At 44.2% G+C, this 20,441-nt stretch overlaps 1 protein-coding gene across 1 annotated transcript; it reads left to right on the forward strand.

The window, feature by feature from the left end:
- The first annotated feature begins 1,960 nt into the window (after positions 1 to 1,960).
- LOC145408629 (protein FAM200B-like) lies at positions 1,961 to 2,371 on the forward strand. The gene has a single exon (XM_080279316.1). It carries the CDS (start codon positions 1,961 to 1,963, stop codon positions 2,369 to 2,371), a length of 411 nt encoding a protein of 136 aa, XP_080135442.1.
- Positions 2,372 to 20,441: the final 18,070 nt, after the last annotated feature.

Raw genomic sequence — 20,441 nt, forward strand, 5'->3', positions numbered from 1 at the left:
TCTCCAAATCATAGGCTGTATCTTAACCATGCTGCAATTTCTTTTTCCTCTACACTAACTCACGGGCACTCCCAATCACACTCTGTATCCAAATCACATCTCTTAACCACACTGTACTTCTCTAACTCATGGGTGCTCTCACTCACTCACTTACTCTCTAAAACATGTTTCTTAACCATACTGCAGTTTCTTTTTCACTCTCTCTAACTCATGAGCACTCTCACTCACTCTCTCTCTAAATCACATCTCTTAACCATGCTGCAGTTCCTTTTACTCTCTAACTCCCCGTTTCCGAAACCTGGGGTCGCCAAGCCCTCAAAATATCAAACATGTTCAATTCCCGATTATGTAACGTTTGCCACATATATTCACATATTGGCTGAGGAATCTGGAGATCGTGTTACTGCTGATAAAGTGGCCAGACATGTATGAGACGTGCCTCCGCCCACAGCCATACAGCGAGTTAGTAAAAAAATCAGCGGAAAATCCGAAGACTTCTGGCGGCATTCGTAGTAAAGAAAAATATATAAACGTATTTGTTGATTCTTATTTATGTATTTATGTATATATTTATTTATATATAATGATAAGAATGTATATTCAATGTTGGTATCCCTGAGTGTCGTACGCGTTTGGTACGTGAACAGCATCTTGTGTCCTGCAAAGGTGAACCGTCCACGTCCAGTCTGTGCCAGGCCACCACTCGAGCTGTATGGTGGTAACGGCAAACACTCTTTACCAACTTGTTCATCTGCTGTCGGTAAGTTGATGTATTTTTACCCGTATATTGCAATGTGCCGTATAGGTTTCACTCAGTCTTTCTTTCTTTAAAATTCCTAGGTAAATATGAGAAAGAAACTGAATACTTCACTTGCCGACGATATATTGCACGAAAGGTACCGTCCACCATATTTAGAAAGCGAGGGGGACAAGGGAAGAGGAGCAGAAGGAGGGGGGCAAGCGAAGAGGAGGAGGGGAAGGGGGCACTTTCCTTGCCGCCTCCCCCTCCTACACTTTCCTTCCTCGCCTGCCTTCTCTTTCTTTCCTCCTCTTCCCCCTCCCCTTTTTGTTACCCCTCCCCCTCCTACTCTTTCCTTGCCCCCCCTCCCCTCCTCCTCTTTACTCCTCCCTCTCCTTTTTCCATGTCCCCTCACCCTCCTCCTCTTTCCTTGCCCCCCCTCCCCATCCTCTTTATTCCTCCCCCTCCTTTTTCCTTGTCCTCCCCTCCTCCTCTTTCCTTGGCCCTTTCCCCTCCTCTTTCCTTGGCCCCTTCCCCTCCTCTTTCCTTGGCCCCTTCCCCTCCTCTTTCCTTGGCCCCTTCCCCTCCTCTTTCCTTGGCCCTCTCCTCCTCCTCTTTCCTTGGCCCTCCCCTCCTCCTCTTTCCTTGGCCCCCTCCCCTCCTCCTCTTTCCTTGGCCCTCCCCTCCTCCTCTTTCCTTGGCCCCCTCCCCTCCTCCTCTTTCCTTGGCCCCCTCCCCTCCTCCTCTTTCCTTGGCCCTCCCCTCCTCCTCTTTCCTTGGCCCCTTCCCCTCCTCTTTCCTTGGCCCCTTCCCCTCCTCTTTCCTTGGCCCCCTCCCCTCCTCCTCTTTCCTTGGCCCCCTCCCCTCCTCCTCTTTCCTTGGCCCCTTCCCCTCCTCCTCTTTCCTTGGCCCCTTCCCCTCCTCCTCTTTCCTTGGCCCCCTCCCCTCCTCCTCTTTCCTTGGCCCCCTCCCCTCCTCCTCTTTCCTTGGCCCCCTCCCCTCCTCCTCTTTCCTTGGCCTCCTACCCTCCTCCTCTTTCCTTGGCCTCCTACCCTCCTCCTCTTTCCTTGGCCTCCTACCCTCCTTCATTTTCCTTGGCTCCTTCCCCTCCTCTTTCCTTGGCCCCCTCCCCCTCTCCCCTCCTGGCGGACGGTACCAAACAGCATCTTTTGTCTGATTTATTGTTAAGTAAGTATATATTTCATTTCAAATTCTTCAGTGATGTCCAGAAAGCGGGTGTACAAAGAAGAATTCCTTGACATTGGGTTTACGCTTCTCATCGATCGTGGGGTAGAAAAACCTCAATGTGTTGGATGTGGGGAAGTGCTCAGCCATGAGTCGCTTAAAGAAAACAAGCTCGAGCGCCATCTCCACGGAAAACACCCGACGCTGGCGGGGAAAGACCGCCAGTATTTCAAGAGGAAAGAAGAACAACTGCAACGTCAGAAGTTGGACACCCCTATGAACACAGGAGTGTATTCTGTTCGACAAGCAACAACTGCATCCTATATGGTTGCAAAAAGAATTACAAAGAGTAAACAGCCACATACAAGTGGGGAAAAGTTGATGAAGCCAGCAGTCCTCGATGTGGTTTGTACTATTTTCGGAGATGATGCGGTGAAAAATAAATAAATAAACTATTGCACCGTCAGACAACAAAATTAGCCGACGGATTCAAGAGATGTCGGAAGACATCAAAGAACAGGTAGTGGCTGCCATCAAGGAGAGCGGAAACTTCAGCTTCCAGCTGGTTGAGTCAACTGACGTCAATGACAATGCACAGCTCTTGGTATATGTGCGGTACCAAGGGACGAATGACATGGAAGAGAAATTCCTGTTCTGTAAACGACTGGAGACGACAACAACAGGTGAAGATCTGTTCAAGTTGGTTGACAGCTTCATCAAGAAAGAAGGCCTCAGCTGGGATCAGTGCTTCAGTGTGTGCACGAACGGTGCACCTGCAATGCTAGGGGCACATCAGGGTTTCACCGCTAGGGTGAAACAAGTCAACCCCGAAGTGATAATGACTCACTGTCTACTCCACCGGGAAAACCTTGCCTCCCGGAAACTGTCACTTGAGCTTAACCCTGTGATAGAAGATGTGATTCCAATAGTGAATTTTATTAAACCATCAGCTCTGAATTCAAGGCTGTTGGGCAGATGTGCTCTGATATGGGGTCGGAATATGAACACCTGCTTTACTACTCTTCTGCCAGGTGGCTGTCCCGAGGGAAAGTGCTCCAGAGAGTGTTTGAAATGCGTGCAGAGGTTGAAATCTTCTTGAACGAGAAGAAACATGCACTGGCATCAAGGCTTGCTGAACCAAGATGGTTGCTTAAACTGGCATATCCAACAGACATATTTACAGTGTTGAATTTGCTGAATATATCCATGCAAGGAATAGAAAAAACTCATCTCTATGTGCCAGAAAAGCTCAAGGCATTCAAGGCGAAACTGAGGTCGTGGAAGGGAAAGACTGAGCGGAGGAAAACTGCATCCTTTCCACTTTCGAACCTTTTTCTGGAAGATGAAGACGTCACGCTTGTGGACGAACAAAGTGTCTTGTTGAGCACCTTGAGAAGTTGAGTGAGGAGTTTGACAGATATATTCCGGATGAAGAGTTGCATGAGAAATACAAATGGGTGCCCAGACCCTTCGATGTCCACGTCAAAGACCTCTCAGAAGAAGAGTCTTCCATCCCAAATCTGCAAGAGGAGCTCATCGAGGTGCAACATGATGAAACAGTCACTAGCAGTGTCCTGGACTACTGTGAAGGAGAAACCAGTCCTCGGCAGTGAGGCTGTGAAAGTGCTGTTGCCGTTCGTTACAACCTATTTGTGCGGATCAGGGTTTGCATATCTGGCTGCCATCAAAACGAAAAGCAGAAATTGGTTGCAACCTGAACATGATTTGAGGGTAGCATTTTCTACGACTGAGCCATGAATAAAGAAGCTTACCAGAGGGATCCAGGCCCAAGGCCCCCATTAAAATCAATTTATCAGTTGATAAAAAACATTTTTATTTTAGTTTGTCTTTGTGGAATGTGACAAAATATTGTTTCATAAGTGGATGTTTTGGTTCAAATAATGCTTTTAAATGTCTGTAACTAAAATAACATTTAATGATGATAATTTTGTCTTTTTCAACCTTACAGTACCTCTCTTACACGGCTATTAATTACACTTGCCTTGTACTGTTACAGCGTACAACCAGTAATATACAATAATACATTACATACAGTGTATAAAACCAGTGGGGTCGCGGTCATGGCTACATGTGCAGGATTGGGGTCGCCTGGAAAAAAGGTTGGCAACCACTGCTCTAACTCATGGCCATTCTCACTCACTCTCTCTCTAAATATCTCTTAATTATACGGCACTTTCTTCTTCAGCTCTAACTCATGGGCACTCTCTCTCACTCTCTAAATCACATCACTTAACCATGCTGCAGTTTGTTCTTCTCCTCTCTCTCTCTCTCTCTCTCTCTCTCTAACCCATGGGCAGCCACTTACATCACTGCAACCCACCCAACCATCATGACCTGCAAGTATTATCAAGAGGATGGAGAGGATAGTGAGCGAGAGACTAACGAGACGAGTGTATGTGAGTGAGGTGGAGGCCAAGGATGAGATGGAGGGATGGAGTGGAGAGGTATATGAGAAGATGATGCGACTTGGGAGCAGGGAAGCGAAATGGCGGACAGGGTGACATGGAGGCGATTTGTTTGTGGCCATCCCTTGCGTGATGAAAACGTCTGGCGATGGATAGATGGAAAAAAAAAAGTTGACAAAATGCAAAGACCTATTTTAGCGTTAGTATATAATAATAAAATCTGTCGAGTATATCAATAAGCTTACAAAAAACAAAAGCAAAAATAAAAGTCTATTACAAAGAAAATGCTCACCGTAAGCATCAGGTGGTTGCCATGGTAACGAGTCGTCCATCTGGCCTTCTCCACCCATCACGTTTGGTAATTATTCTGCACCAAACTGCTGCACACAACCACCATGCCACCTGGCCACAAATATCAACAGATAGAATAAGGTGGCACTGAACTGAATACTGGATTCCCAGCGCCTGTAAAACACCATATGGCACTAATTCACAGCCAAGACACATGATAAGCACAGGAACAAAACACTGGTGAGAAGACAGTAAGGGAGAGAATAATTACCCGGTACTAAATGATGCTGACTACTAAACTGAATTCATTATTGCATTCCCAGCGCCTGTCAGGGATCATATGGCACTAATTCACAGCCAAAGACACATGATAAGCACAGGAACAAATAACTGGAGAGAAGACAGTAAGGGAGAGAATCATGACTAAAAGTTGTTGACTACCTACACAAGACTTTCATTGTACGAGTAAGTCTGGTGTGGAAAAATACAAGTACTGTAAAGCAGAGGAGACAGGTGATGGTACGGTAGGTAAGTAGTTGTTGTAGCAGTAGTCGTAGTAGTGGCAGCAGTAGTACCATAGTAGTAGTACCATAATAGTAGTAGTAGTACAAGTTAATAATAATGTAGCCCCAGGTTCATCTGACACGTCAAACCGGTGGACTGCTGGCTTAAGCTGTCCTGCCGTAGTCCACCCTCCACTTTTCGTGGGGCAGGGCAGTAGCTGGGGGTGTTATTTAACCATGCAGTGTAGCCGCCCAGATATATCAGTGCCACCACATGAAGGCGTCCCTCTCCACCACCAAAGCAAAGTGGCAAATCAGCTTTATTGGTAGAAATGGAACTGTTTTGAGCTTTCTTCTGTAAGTTATTGAAAATATAACCCGTTCGATCCACTGACATTACCTACAGTATTACCACATCACTTAAACCTGTAAGGGGTAGCCACAGACAAATTGCCTCCACGTTGTTCTGTCCTCTGCCACTTGACTCCCCTCCCTCCAACTCACACCCCCTTCTCTCATATATTTCTCCATTCCATTTAACCATCTCATTCTTGGTCCCCACTTCACTCATATACTCTCCTCTAGTCATTCTCATTCTCCATCCTCTCCATATGACCAAACATATGCTTCAGATTATTCCTGCTGCCTCAGGTGTTTATATTCAGCTTAGGACAGACTTCAAACTGGCGAGGATAGATACAGTATAATCTTCTTTAATCCCTATACTATACCCGGGTGCAGTGGTGGGTGCTGTCCACTACCATCCACTTACTTAATGTAGTGCTGCCTACTTCTTCCTTCATTCATCATTCCCTTTTTGTATCTGCCCCACTATCATCCACTCACTTGATGTAGTGCTGCCTACCTCTTCCTTCACCTGTCATTCCCTTTTAGTGTCTGCCATCTTCTCTTCCTGTTTTCCATCCTTCCTGTTGCTTTTTATTACTCTTCTTTCCACTTCAGGTGGCTCTACACTGAGTGACAAGCCTACTGGTTTCCTGTAACCAAGGAAACCCTTTACAACACTGGGTGGTAACCATAACACCAAACAGCAGAATGATGTGCAGCCTACTATGGCGTAACCATCGCAACCCTTTACAACGCTGGGTGGTAACCATATAACAGGATGATGTGCAGCCTACTGTGGCGTAACCATCGCAACCCTTTACAACGCTGGGTGGTAACCATAACACCAAACAGCAGAATGATGTGCAGCCTACTATGGCGTAACCATCGCAACCCTTTACAACGCTGGGTGGTAACCATAACACCAAACAGCAGAATGATGTGCAGCCTACTATGGCGTAACCATCGCAACCCTTTACAACGCTGGGTGGTAACCATATAACAGGATGATGTGCAGCCTACTGTGGCGTAACCATGGCAACCCTTTACTGTACAATGCTGGGTGGTAACCATATAACAGGATGGTGTGCAACCTATGGCGTAACCATGGCAACCCTTTACTGTACAACGCTGGGTGGTAACCATATAGCAGGATGATGTGCAGCCTACTATGGCGTAACCACGGCAACCCTTTACTGTACAACGCTGGGTGGTAACCATAACACCAAACAGTAAGATGATGTGCAGCCAACTATGACGTAACCATGGCGACCCTTTACAACGCTGGGTGGTAACCATATAACAGGATGATGTGCAGCCTACTATGGCGTAACCACGGCAACCCTTTACTGTACAACGCTGGGTGGTAACCATATAACAGGATGATGTGCAGCCTACTATGGCGTAACCATGGCAACCCTTCACTGTACAACGCTGGGTGGTAACCATATAACAGGATGATGTGCAGCCTACTATGGCGTAACCATGGCAACCCTTTACTGTACAACGCTGGGTGGTAACCATATGGCAGGATGATGTGCAGCCTACTATGGTGTAACCATGGCAACCCTTCACTGTACAACGCTGGGTGGTAACCATATGGCAGGATGATGTGCAGCCTACTATGGCGTAACCATGGCAACCCTTTACTGTACAACGCTGGGTGGTAACCATATAACAGGATCATGTGCAGCCTACTATGGCGTAACCATGGCAACCCTTTACAACGCTGGGTGGTAACCATATAACAGGATGATGTGCAGCCTACAATGGCGTGACTATGGCAACCCTTTACTGTACAACGCTGGGTGGTAACCATATAACAGGATGATGTGCAGCCTACTGTGGTGTAACCATGGCACCCTTTTACTGTACAACGCTGGGTGGTAACCATAGAACAGGATGATGTGCAGCCTACTATGGCGTAACCATGGCAACCCTTTACTGTACAACGCTGGGTGGTAACCATATAGCAGGGTGGTGTGCAGCCTATGGCGTAACCACGGCAACCCTTTACTGTACAACGCTGGGTGGTAACCATATAATAGGATGATGTGCAGCCTACTATGGCGTAACCAAGGCCACCCTTTAGTGTACAACGCTGGGTGGTAACCATATAACAGGATGATATGCAGCCTACTGTGGCGTAACCATGGCAACCCTTTACTGTACAACGCTGGGTGGTAACCATATAACAGCATGATGTGCAGCCTACTATGGCGTCCCTGTTACTGGATGCAGATGCAAATTCCGTCTGGCAACCCAACCTCCATACTCTTGCCCGCACCTGGCAGTGGCAAGGTCTGTCCACTGCAAGGAAACACTGGTTCACTGCATGGCACGGCCCTGCAGGGGTAGCTGCTTGTTTGCGATTGATAGGTCCGCTCAACCAGACAGACCAGGGATACTCAACAACTGCTCACGAATAGTCTTTAAACTGAATAAAGTGGTCTTGAGATACCAAGAACAAAATGTTATATAGATCAGTGGATTGAAGGGGTTACAGCTGTCTTAAAGTACAGTACAGTGTGGTGTACACATGGCAAGAATAACACTGACAATGGCACTGGATTGAAGGGGTTACAGCTGTCTTAAAGTACAGTACAGTGTGGTGTACACATGGCAAGAATAACACTGACAATGGCACTGGATTCAAAAAGTGTACCGCAAAAAAGACTAGAAAAAGGCCAACATATAACAAGGAATTAGTGTACCGGTATTCTTCTCGAGTGATATCCATGTGACTTAAAAATACCCCATTTGTTCTAACTTGACGAAGATTCCCAACCCCTTTCAGCTTGGTGATGGCCAGGTGTAGTCTAACAAGGGTGGATGGACTTAAACTGATACAAACATGGAGAAGCATTTTGCTTAACCATTTTGTAAGAATAAAAGTGTTTCATGAAAGACCTAGTTTGCCCGCCAGTTGCCTCATGCGGATGTACCAACAACTTTAAAATGCCCAGCTGCAGAGGTGAACATCCTCTGAAGCTAATGGAAGTGACAAAATGTAAAATATAATATGTAAGGTGGTGTATGGGGTGAAGAGAAGACGAAAGAGGGTGCAAGGAACAGCATGGTGGAATGAAGAGGAGAGACAGGCAATGGCGCAAAGGAAGAAAGCATACAGTGAGTGGATGGGAAGCTGAGGCATGGAGGAAGTTGAGAGACGGATGGGAGAGATATATGTAGACAGGAAGAGAGAGGTGAAAAGATTATAGTTATGTCCTGTGTTTGCCATTCTCAACAGGGTTCAGAAAGACCTCAGCTTAACACACCAAGACACAACACTTAGGCACAGCAATTTTTCCGTCTAAGTTGAATAAAATGACCTGGAGATGGCAAGAATAAACTAAGACATCATCGGAGTGAAGTGGCAAAGAAAGACGCTGACCTGGACTGAAAACACACCACACTCAGACACACTAATTTCCATGTAGGTCTAGCTATCTATCTATTGCCAGACGCCTTAACTCCGTAAGGGGTGGCCACAAACAAGTCTCCTCCACGTCGCCCTGTCCCCCGCCATTTCACCGCCCTGCTCCCAGCTCACACCCCCCTCTCTCATATACCTCTCCACTCCATCCCTCCATCTCATCCTCGGCCTCCCCCTCCCAATCCCCCCTCCACCTCACTCACATACACTCTCCTCGTTAGTGTCTCGTTCTCCATCCTCTTCACATGGCCAAACCACCTCAATGTATTTCTCCTAACGCTTTCTATCACATCCACACCACAACGCTCCTTTCATGTAGGAAATACAGAGGGAGGGAGACAGTTCCAGAGTTGACCTACTGACTAAAACCACTTGGAGCCTGCCAGGCTAAATTAAGGTGTCAGTGCACTAAGAAGGCTAAAAGACTCACCTTAATTCGAAAGCCACTACACTGGGGCCACTGGTTCTCTGTAACTTAGGCTGCCACGTACCGCTGCCTGACTCTGTATTCATGTTGCCATCTTGCAAGTAACCCAAGTAACGCACTAGTAACAAGTAACATCGTACCTGCAAGTGAAAGGAACAATTAGTTGCAGGTGGGGGGAGAAAGTGACCAATATTACTCTTGTTATTATCAAAGAAAATACAGCACATGTTGAGCCTGTACCCCATGAAGAGTCCACGAGGGGCCAAAATTGTTGTACAAGGCAGTATGTAAACAGAGCTTCACAAGACACTCACCTGCAATATCTGATGTGTTGTGGGCACAGCTGTGTGTGTGTGTGTGTGTGTGTGTGTGTGTGTGTGTGTGTGTGTGTGTGTGTGTGTGAATACCCGGTACATGATACACAACTGACACTGACAACACTAAGCCGTCGTTGCAACACACAAGAACTAGCCAGGTGGAGCAGCAGAGCAGCGTTATAAATGCACCACACTATTGTCACACAGGCCACACAACTTCAATGCAATATTAGAGTACACAGTCACGTTGGCCAGACTTTACAATGTCTGTCCCAACCAAGCAATGCTGAAAGCAAAATACCTAATTACTGTACATGATTTTTTGTGAATACCAGTAAGTATTATCCTCGTCCAACGTTAAGCCCACAGATCCCTTTATGACCTATCCATGTTGATCTAAACGTACAGAGATAAAATCGTCAACAGACAGCGGTAGTAAAGTGTTACTGTGTCTCCCTGCTCACCTAAACGTGAACCCGGTGGACTGCAGGATGAAGTTACCTCTCTGCAGTGCCACATCCTGCTGTCATGGGATAGGGACTGAGGAACGTATATATTAATAGTGGTACTGGCGTGGTTATATCAGTGCCACCACCTGCAGGCATCCCTCCAACACGTCATCGGCTTGAAGGGGCTATTTACATGGAATCCTCTTCAAAAAATACCACCAAACCCACAACATAATAAAAAAAAAGACGATAACCAATAACTCTATCTATCTATCTATTGCCAGACGCCATAATCCCGTAAGGGGTGGCCATTTGACTTTGAGTTAGTTGTTTTACGGGGACGGGCACTAACCCTCCACCAACCCACTTGTTGACACGAAGGGAGTACGTATGGTTTGGTTATATGGTTACCACCCAGCGTAGTAAATGGTCACTCAATGTAAAGCCACCTGTAAAGGAAAGAAAAGCAATAAGAAGTGACAGGAAAGATGGGAGAAATAGGAAGAGAGGAGGACAGGCATAGAAAAAGAATGATAAAGGCTAAGGAAGAAGTAGGCAGCACTACATCAAGTGAGTGGATGATGGTCGCCACTACCAACCACCACTAAATAATAACCAATAGCCAATAAATAATAACCAATAATAAACAATAAACAATAAATCAACGGAAATACATAACATACGAACATCCTAAATATTTCGGGGGCAGAATGTTTACAAAATGTCGGCAAGGCCACGAAAAACACCGACATCCTTTAAATATCTGCAAACAACAATATTCTCCCACCAAACTACACTTATTTATCTCCATTACCTTGCATGACAACAGTAAGCAGAATTAGTGGGGAAATTGGCTGTAAGTAGGGAAAGTGTGGAGGAAGGGCAGGATACGTGAGAAGCTAGCCATCTTCAACGTCAAATCTTACAAGAATGTCAAATATAATCTCAATACATCCACTCTCCCTCACACGCGTACACCCTAATAATCTCTATCTAACATTAGTGAGTAGATTTATGAAAGTAAATTGGATGGAAGCTGCCGAAAAACGAATCAAAGCAGGATACCTACGGTAAGCTGGCCTTCTTCGGCGTGTTCTTCCATTTACACCACCATTCCACACACCACCTCAAAACACGAATATTTCCATCACATACCTATTCCCTAGTACGCTCCATTAACATATTTAATATTAACAAGCAGAATTATGCAGGTAAATCTGATGCTAGAGGTAAAATTATGGAAGTGGACCAGGATACTCACGAAGCCAGCCTTCTTCACCATGACAATGGCACTGGATTGTCTCCCTTTATAATCAAGAAACACGAATACTTACTAGAAATGCTCACCTCTAAGTTGTCTCCATTGTCTTATCAAAATTTCACGAGCAGAATAATACAAGTAAATTAGCTATAACTGGTTGAAAACATGGAATTAAGGTAGAATACTCACCACGCCACCTCAACAGTTCCCTTGAAACATGGCGTCGGTTACTCTTACACTCCAACGCCAACCTCGGTAGTATTCATAAAGATCTTAAACCAATTTCCGAGATTTAAAGTCTTCACAGCATTTTAAAAGTATTAGAAATAATTTTGTTTGGTCGATTATTTCGATTTTTATATATTTTTGGCTTGGCTGCGTGAAAACTAAAAAATAAACAAGCAATTTTATACACGTGCAGCTGACGCTCAAAACATTTATAATTTTGGAACCCAGGCCTTTTCCTTGATTGATGCCCGCGAGGTTCAAATTGGTATCACAGTTTTCATCAATACGTTGGTTTATATGCTAGTATCGCTGAACTTATGATCGAGTTAGCTGTGAAAGATTTTTATATGCTACATTATTTGCATGGATACAGAGTGGGCGCAAGCAAGCAAGCGCGCCTACTTTCCCTATTCAGTCACAGTCCCGAGGACCAAACTCCCCACCAAGGTCCCACCTTGGAAGGGCCCCTCTCCACGCCACCCAGCAGCTCACTCTGGATGACTCGGCCCCTGGCAGTAGTCCCGTGCCCCCTAAGGGAAGGCACTCCTGACGGGACCCCTCCCACACCTGGCCGACACCTGTAAGCAGCCCAAGACTTCAGTAGCCCCAGCCGGAGTCCTCCTGTCCTGATAGTGACTGAAACCTGTATAGTGTATTGTGTCAGTATTGTATTCACATTGTACTCAGTGTTGTACGAATTTAAAGTAATATACACGTAAGGTTAGCTGACCAGAGTTTTTGTGCCCTGTTCCTCTAGTTGTGTGCACTAGACCTGGTCTAGAAAAGAACCCCACATTAGTTGCACGTGATCAAAGAACAAGTAGTTGAACTTTGAACATGTCGGATAACAGATATCTCTCATAATCTGTTGCTTGGACTCCATGCCGGTCACGTAGTATGTTTCTCCCACGGTTCAACCCTTGATATCACCGCCTATCTAAAGCTTGTTGTCTGACGCCGCTGTACAAGGTGTAATGCAGCGTTATCTACCAAATATTAACTCATTTATATCATGCCCTGAAAGAAAGAAAATAAACAAATTATATGACCACCACTGCATTTCATTCTCCCTCCCCTGCCTACCATCCCTCCCCTCCCTCACTCCACCCCTGCACCATCACTCGTCCCCCCACCCACCTTCCCTTCTCTGTTGGGCCCCTCCCTCTCAACCCCACTTACTCCACTGCAACTTGCCGCGCATAAAGGAGCCAGCCTGGGGCACGGGTTACCGGAGGATACGTGATTATTTATGACCACGACTGTACATGTAGGTGTGTCATCAGGTACTGTGTGTATGTGTAGGTGTCATTTCATGTGTGTGTTGTTGTGTACGTTATCCACACAACAACAGCAAGTCAGGGGGTGTAATGATAACACTGAGGCTGATAACACTGATAACACCTCAGGGCCAAGCCTTCCACCACCACCACCCTCTCTCTTACACTGCTTGTGATATTATTATTATTATTATTAGTAGTAGTAGTAGTAGTAGTAGTAGTATTGGTATTAGTATTAGTAGTAGTAGTAATAGTAGTAGTAGTATAAGTATTGGTAGTAGTAGTAGTAGTAGTAGTAGTAGTATTTTTATTATTATTATTATTATTTTGTTTTATTATTATTATTACACTCTCATCTTAAATATCAGGACCAACTTCCCTAGCCCTGGGCTCCTACGCTGTTCATGGGGCAACACAGGAGTAGATGATGGATGGATAGATGATGATGATGATGATGATGATTATCATTGTTGTTGTTTTTGTTGTTGTTGTGATTATCATTATTATTATTGTTATTATTATTATTATTATTATTATTATTAATATTATTATTATTATTATTATTATTATTATTATTATTATCATCATCATCATCATCATCATCATTATTATTATACAACCCCCAGCATGTAACTCGGCTACTTATGTGTGCCAATATAAAGCTCAGTGCATTTATACAGTACAAATTGATATTTATATAAAACCTCTTATAAGTGGCTGTATCCATGTGTGTCAGAATTACCATATCCTTTTTGGGTTGGGAAAAAAGTGATTGATATTTGTGTAGGTGAAGGAAAGGTGAAGGTTAAATAGATATATAGTGCACATAGATATATAGTGCACATAGATATATAGTGCACATACTGTAGATACATAGTGCACATAGATATATAGTGCACACAGATATATAGTGCACATAGATATATAGTGCACATAGATATATAGTGCACATGGATATATAGTGCACACAGATATATAGTGCACATAGATATATAGTGCACATAGATATATAGTGCACATAGATATATAGTGCACATAGATATATAGTGCACACAGATATATAGTGCACACAGATATATAGTGCACACAGATATATAGTGCACATAGATATATAGTGCACACAGATATATAGTGCACATAGATATATAGTGCACACAGATATATAGTGCACATAGATATATAGTGCACACAGATATATAGTGCACACAGATATATAGTGCACATAGATATATAGTGCACACAGATATATAGTGCACACAGATATATAATGCACACAGATATATAGTGCACATAGATATATAGTGCACATAGATATATAGTGCACACAGATATATAGTGCACACAGATATATAGTGCACACAGATATATAGTGCACATAGATATATAGTGCACACAGATATATAGTGCACATAGATATATAGTGCACACAGATATATAGTGCACATAGATATATAGTGCACACAGATATATAGTGCACATAGATATATAGTGCACACAGATATATAGTGCACACAGATATATAGTGCACAGATATATAGTGCACATAGATATATAGTGCACACAGATATATAGTACACACAGATATATAGTGCACACAGATATATAGTGCACATAGATATATAGTGCACACAGATATATAGTACACACAGATATATAGTACACACAGATATATAGTGCACACAGATATATAGTACACACAGATATATAGTACACACAGATATATAGTACACACAGATATATAGTACACACAGATATATAGTACACACAGATATATAGTACACACAGATATATAGTACACACAGATATATAGTACACACAGATATATAGTACATACAGATATATAGTACACACAGATATATAGTACACACAGATATATAGTACACACAGATATATAGTACACACAGATATATAGTACACACACAAACACATTTAATTACATGGGTTATGTCAACGTCGTTCATAATAATATGGAAAGATGTTCCTGTGTTGATGAGGTGAATTACTGTATTATTATCACCATCATCACCATCATCATCATCATCATCATCATCATCATCATCATCATCATCATCATCATCATCATTTGGGTAGTGGTAAGGGAGGGTAGGGTAGGGAACGGTTAGGTAAGATACGGTAGGGTAGGGAAGGGTAGGGTAGGGTACGGTAGGGTGGGGAAGGGTAGGGTAGGAAATACAAGGATAGGGTAGGGTAGAAAAGGCAAGGGTAAGGTACGGTAGAGAGGGCAAGGTTAGGGTAGGATAAGGAAGGCAATGGTAGGGTAGGGTAGGGAAGGCAAGGGTAGGGTAGGGTAGGGAAGGCAAGAGTAGGGTAGGGAAGGCAAGGGTAGGGTAGGGTAGGGAAGCCAAGGGTAGGGTAGGGTAGGGAAGGCAAGGGTAAGGTAGGGTAGTGAAGGCAAGGGTAAGGTAGGGTAGTGAAGGCAAGGGTAAGGTAGAGTAGGAAAGGCAAGGGTAAGGTAGGGCAAGGAAGGCAAGGGTAGGGTAGGGTAGGGAAGGCAAAGGTAGAGTAGGGTAAGGAAGGCAAGGGTATGGTAGGGTAGGGAGGGCAAGGGTAGTGTAGGGTAAGGAAGGTAAGGGTAGGGTAGAGTAAGGAAGGCAAGGGTAGGGTAGGGTAGGGTAGGGAAGGAAAGGGTAGGGTAGGAAAGGTAAGGGTAGGGAAGGCAAGGGTAGGGTAGGGCAGGGAAGGCAAGGGTAGGGTAGGGCAGGGAAGGCAAGGGTAGGGCAGGGTAGGGAAGGCAAGGGTAGGGTAGGGCAGGGAAGGCAAGGGTAGGGTAGGGCAGGGAAGGCAAGGGTAGGGTAAGGCAGGGAAGGCAAGGGTAGGGTAGGGCAGGTAAGGCAAGGGTAGGGTAGGGCAGGGAAGGCAAGGGTAGGGTAGGGTAGGTAAGGCAAGGGTAGGGTAGGGTAGGTAAGGCAAGGGTAGGGTAAGGCAGGGAAGGCAAGGGTAGGGTAGGGCAGGGAAGGCAAGGGTAGGGTAGGGCAGGGACGGCAAGGGTAGGGTAGGGCAGGGAAGGCAAGGGTAGGGTAGGGCAGGGAAGGCAAGGGTAGGGTAGGGTAGGGAAGGCAAGGGTAGGGTAGGGCAGGGAAGGCAAGGGTAGGGTAGGGCAGGGAAGGCAAGGGTAGGGTAGGGCAGGGAAGGCAAGGGTAGGGTAGGGCAGGGTAGGGCAGAGGGGTAAATCAGGACGGTCTGTCTCCAGTCACTGATAAGGTCAACACTGTCATCGTTATCGCCTCAACTGATAACGTGATCACAACTCTTTGGTAAGGCTGGCACCAAGGTTAGCCAGGGCGTTAGCTTGGCTTTGTTAGATTAGTTAGCTTACCTTAGCTTTGTTAGATTAGTTAGCTTACCTTAGCTTTGTTAGATTAGTTAGCTTACCTTAGCTTTGTTAGATTAGTTAGCTTACCTTAGCTTTGTTAGATTAGTTAGCTTACCTTAGCTTTGTTAGATTAGTTAGCTTACCTTAGCTTTGTTAGATTAGTTAGCTTACCTTAGCTTTGTTAGATGAGTTAGCTTACCTTAGCTTTGTTAGATGAGTTAGCTTACCTTAGCTTTGTTAGATGAGTTAGCTTACCTTAGCTTTGTTAGATTAGTTAGCTTACCTTAGCTTTGTTAGATTAGTTAGCTTACCTTAGCTTTGTTAGATTAGTTAGCTTATCACACATGTATGTAATTGTATTGGCTGAAGACGGTGTGTGGCTACACCACCAGTGTATAACACGGTGTGGCTACACCACCAGTGTATAACACGGTGTGGCTACACCACCAGTGTATAACACGGTGTGGCTACACCACCAGTGTATAACACGGTGTGGCTACACCACCAGTGTATAACACGGTGTGGCTACACCACCAGTGTATAACACGGTGTGGCTACACCACCAGTGTATAACACGGTGTGGCTACACCACCAGTGTATAACCACTGACTGTATGTAATTGTATTGGCTGAAGAAGGTGTGTGGCTACACCAGCACCTTCTTGTGTTGTATAAGCACTCTGTATACCTAACAACACTAAATAGTTCCAACAATTATACACGCCCACACCACACCCCTTGTACTACCACACTGGTAGCTGCAGGTGTCAATGGTAGTAATGGTAGCACCAGTGGACGGCAATGGTAGTGTAGGTGTCAATGGTAGTCATGGTAGTACCAGTGGACGGCAATGGTAGTGTAGGTGTCAATGGTAGTAATGGTAGTACCAGTGGACGGCAATGGTAGTGTAGGTGTCAATGGTAGTAATGGTAGTACCAGTGGACGGCAATGGTAGTGTAGGTGTCAATGGTAGTAATGGTAGTACCAGTGGACGGCAATGGTAGTGTAGGTGTCAATGGTAGTAATGGTAGTACCAGTGGACGGCAATGGTAGTGTAGGTGTCAATGGTAGTAATGGTAGTATCAGTGGACGGCAATGGTAGTGTAGGTGTCAATGGTAGTAATGGTAGTACCAGTGGACGGCAATGGTAGTGTAGGTGTCAATGGTAGTAATGGTAGTACCAGTGGACCATCACGCCAGCCAATGGTAGTGAGGCTGGCGGCAGGATGTGATGCCGTGTTGCCAATGTAGCCAGTTTGGAGCTAGGTTTTTAACTACAGGACGTCAAGTAATGTTTTAGTGATTTCAATAAAGTTTTGCCTTATTCCAAAAATGTTATCCATTTTTATCGCTAATTTCTGGAACTTTATGCGTGAACAAAATTGTAGCTGTTAGCTTGTTCAGCGGCCTTAGGATATTTAGCCCTGGCCAGCGAGTGATGAGGTGTTAGTGTAACAGTGGCTGTGTTTATGAGAGGAAGTTTGATCTTCTTGGCTACCAACACCATCACGTGAGTTGTTTTTTGCTGCAGAGAAGGAGTAATAGTATATGGTGGATCAGTTGGCGGTACACATGTGTGTGTGTGTGTGTGTGTGTGTGTGTGACAGAGGAGTGGGGCACGTAGAGGGTGATAAGTACTTGTCATGCCAAACCTCGCAGTCCCTCTTCCTTAGCGATTTAGCCATTTTTACACCTGAACAATTGACGGTTGAGAGAATGTTAGAAGTTATGTGTGTAGTGTGAAAGAAAGAGTGTAACTTAAGGGAGATAAGAAGACATGAATAGGGAGGAAGACGGGAAGGCCGTGGCCATTATATTCTACCTTCCTAACGCCTCTTCCTTAGCCATTTATTTATTTGGCATATTACTCCTAAACATTCTCATATATTCGGGTTATGAGATATATATGAGGGAAGGATGGGCAGTGTAAGGCAGAGGGAGACGTGCAGGGAAGGGCAAATGAGTCATGTGTTGGACGCTGATAAAGTGACTTGCCACATGCAAAGCCTCAAACCCCTAGAAAGGTGATAAATGAAATAAAAAATTTATATAAAATCGCCATATAAAATGATAATAGTTGGCAATATTCTCAGAATTGTGTACAGATGGGTGTAACAGAAGCAGACTTCTTGACGCTAAATATTGAAAACGGTCGTTGAAATGGAGGGAAATGTCTCGATGTAGAAGAAAAGCTCTGCACTGGCAACAAAGTGTAAAGGATTGAACTGAGGCAATCCTAAGCAATAGTTTTTTTTTTTTTTTTTTTCGTATTATCAAATTTAGGGATGAAACACCGTAACGAGATTTATAATTACACGAAGAAAGTGCGTTTCCTGTTTGTTTAAAGGATGACTTGTGGCAGCAGTGACAAACGCAGTAGTGACGTTTTTTGGCTATATCTAGCTATTTAAAAATTAACGAGACAGTACAATTCCAAAATCTTTTTTCTGTCTGGTCCCCCCCCCATTTTTTTAGTCCTTACTATCAGGGTTTTGCTTACTTCACCCAGTTTAGCGGATTTTTATCACTATCCAGGGGCGTAGCAAAGGGGGGAGGGGGCGGAGAAGGCGGCCGCCTCCCCCTAGGATCTTGAAATCGTTTGGGGCTAAAAAAAACTACTAATAAATGTTTAAGAATAAATAACTGAACATATATATATATATATATATATATATATATATATATATATATATATATATATATATATATATATATATATACACCCAACAGAGAGAGAAAGAGAGAGAGAGAGAGGCGAGACTGCCAGATCCAGTATTATTTATTTATTCCATAAGGATCATTAAAAAGGCTACTTTTTCAGCCAAAATCATTTCTTGTTGTATTTTTCGCCATGTTCACTGTAATGAGTTATCATCTAAATATTCCAATACATACCTTCATAGGCCTTTAAAAGCCCCTAAAAGGACTTAATTTTCCACAATTATCCTTGGGGGGCTGCCAGCGTCCCCCCAGACTCCCCAGCTCTCTTGGCTCACCTGTCACCATCTTCTCAAGAATCTATAGACATCTTTCTCCCCCCCTTGTGAACTTCCTGGCTTGGCCCCGGCCACTAGCCAGGCAAACTTAGCGGATTTCCATAATTTCCCTTTGGCAACACTGCCTGTACTGGTTATTGTGTTGCCAAGTCCACAGCAGATGGCTAGATAGATAGATAGATAGATGTGGCTAAGGGTGTGGCATGGAAGCGTGGAGAGAGAGAGAGAGAGAGAGAGAGAGAGAGAGAGAGAGAGAGAGAGAGAGAGAGAGAGAGAGAGAAGCAGATAGGAAGGGAAAATTGCAGGTACAGAGGCCGTTAGGCAGACAGGCAGGCATCAGGCAGACAGGCAGGAAGACAGGCAGGCAGCAGGCAGACAGGCAGCAGCAGGCATTAGACAGCAAACAGGAAAGGGGGGATGAAGATAAGAGACAAGGGAGTGATAGTGGTGGTGGTGATAGTGGTAGTGGTGGTGATGGTGGTGGTTGTGGTGGTGGGGGTGGTGGTGTTGATAATGAGGAGGATGATTGTGGTGGATGATAATGATGATGATGATAATAATGACGATGGTGTTGGTGATGGTGATGATGATGTTGGTGGTGATGATAATAATGATAATGATGATGTTGGTAACGGTAATAATGATAATAACGATGATGGTGTTGGTGATGTGATGATGATGATGAAGGTGGTGGTGGGGTTGATAATACCTATAATAGTAATAATAATAATAATAATTATAATAATAATGAAATGGTGCAACAGGACAGGTAAGAACAAAGCATTCAAAAACTTAATAATTTTCCATGGTACTGAAAGGGTTATGCAAGGTTAAAATCCTGAGAGAGAGAGAGAGAGAGAGAGAGAGAATGATTGTAGTAACTTGTTTGTGTATATTCTCTCTCTCTCTCTCTCTCTCTCTCTCTCTCATCTAACTGTACTGATTCATGTTTCTGTGTATTTTATGTGTGTGTGTGTGTGTGTGTGTGTGTGTGTGTGTGTGTGTGTGTGTGTGTGTGTGTGTGCATTTTGAAATTCCACAGTGTCAGCCAGACGAATGTAGGCTGTGACGTTTAGCAATATAATAATAATAAGAGTAACGATAATAATAATAATAATAATAATAATAATAATAAGGAACATGAAGTATATATTTTCCTGTGTCTTTGTCATTCATTTTTTCCTCCACTCCACCTGGTAACTCATGCTAACGCTGCACCAATGATAAG

This window comes from Coenobita brevimanus, chromosome 78, assembly GCF_032717465.1.
Source record: "Coenobita brevimanus isolate Jiangsu-jjx chromosome 78, ASM3271746v2, whole genome shotgun sequence".
NCBI lineage: Eukaryota > Metazoa > Arthropoda > Malacostraca > Decapoda > Coenobitidae > Coenobita > Coenobita brevimanus.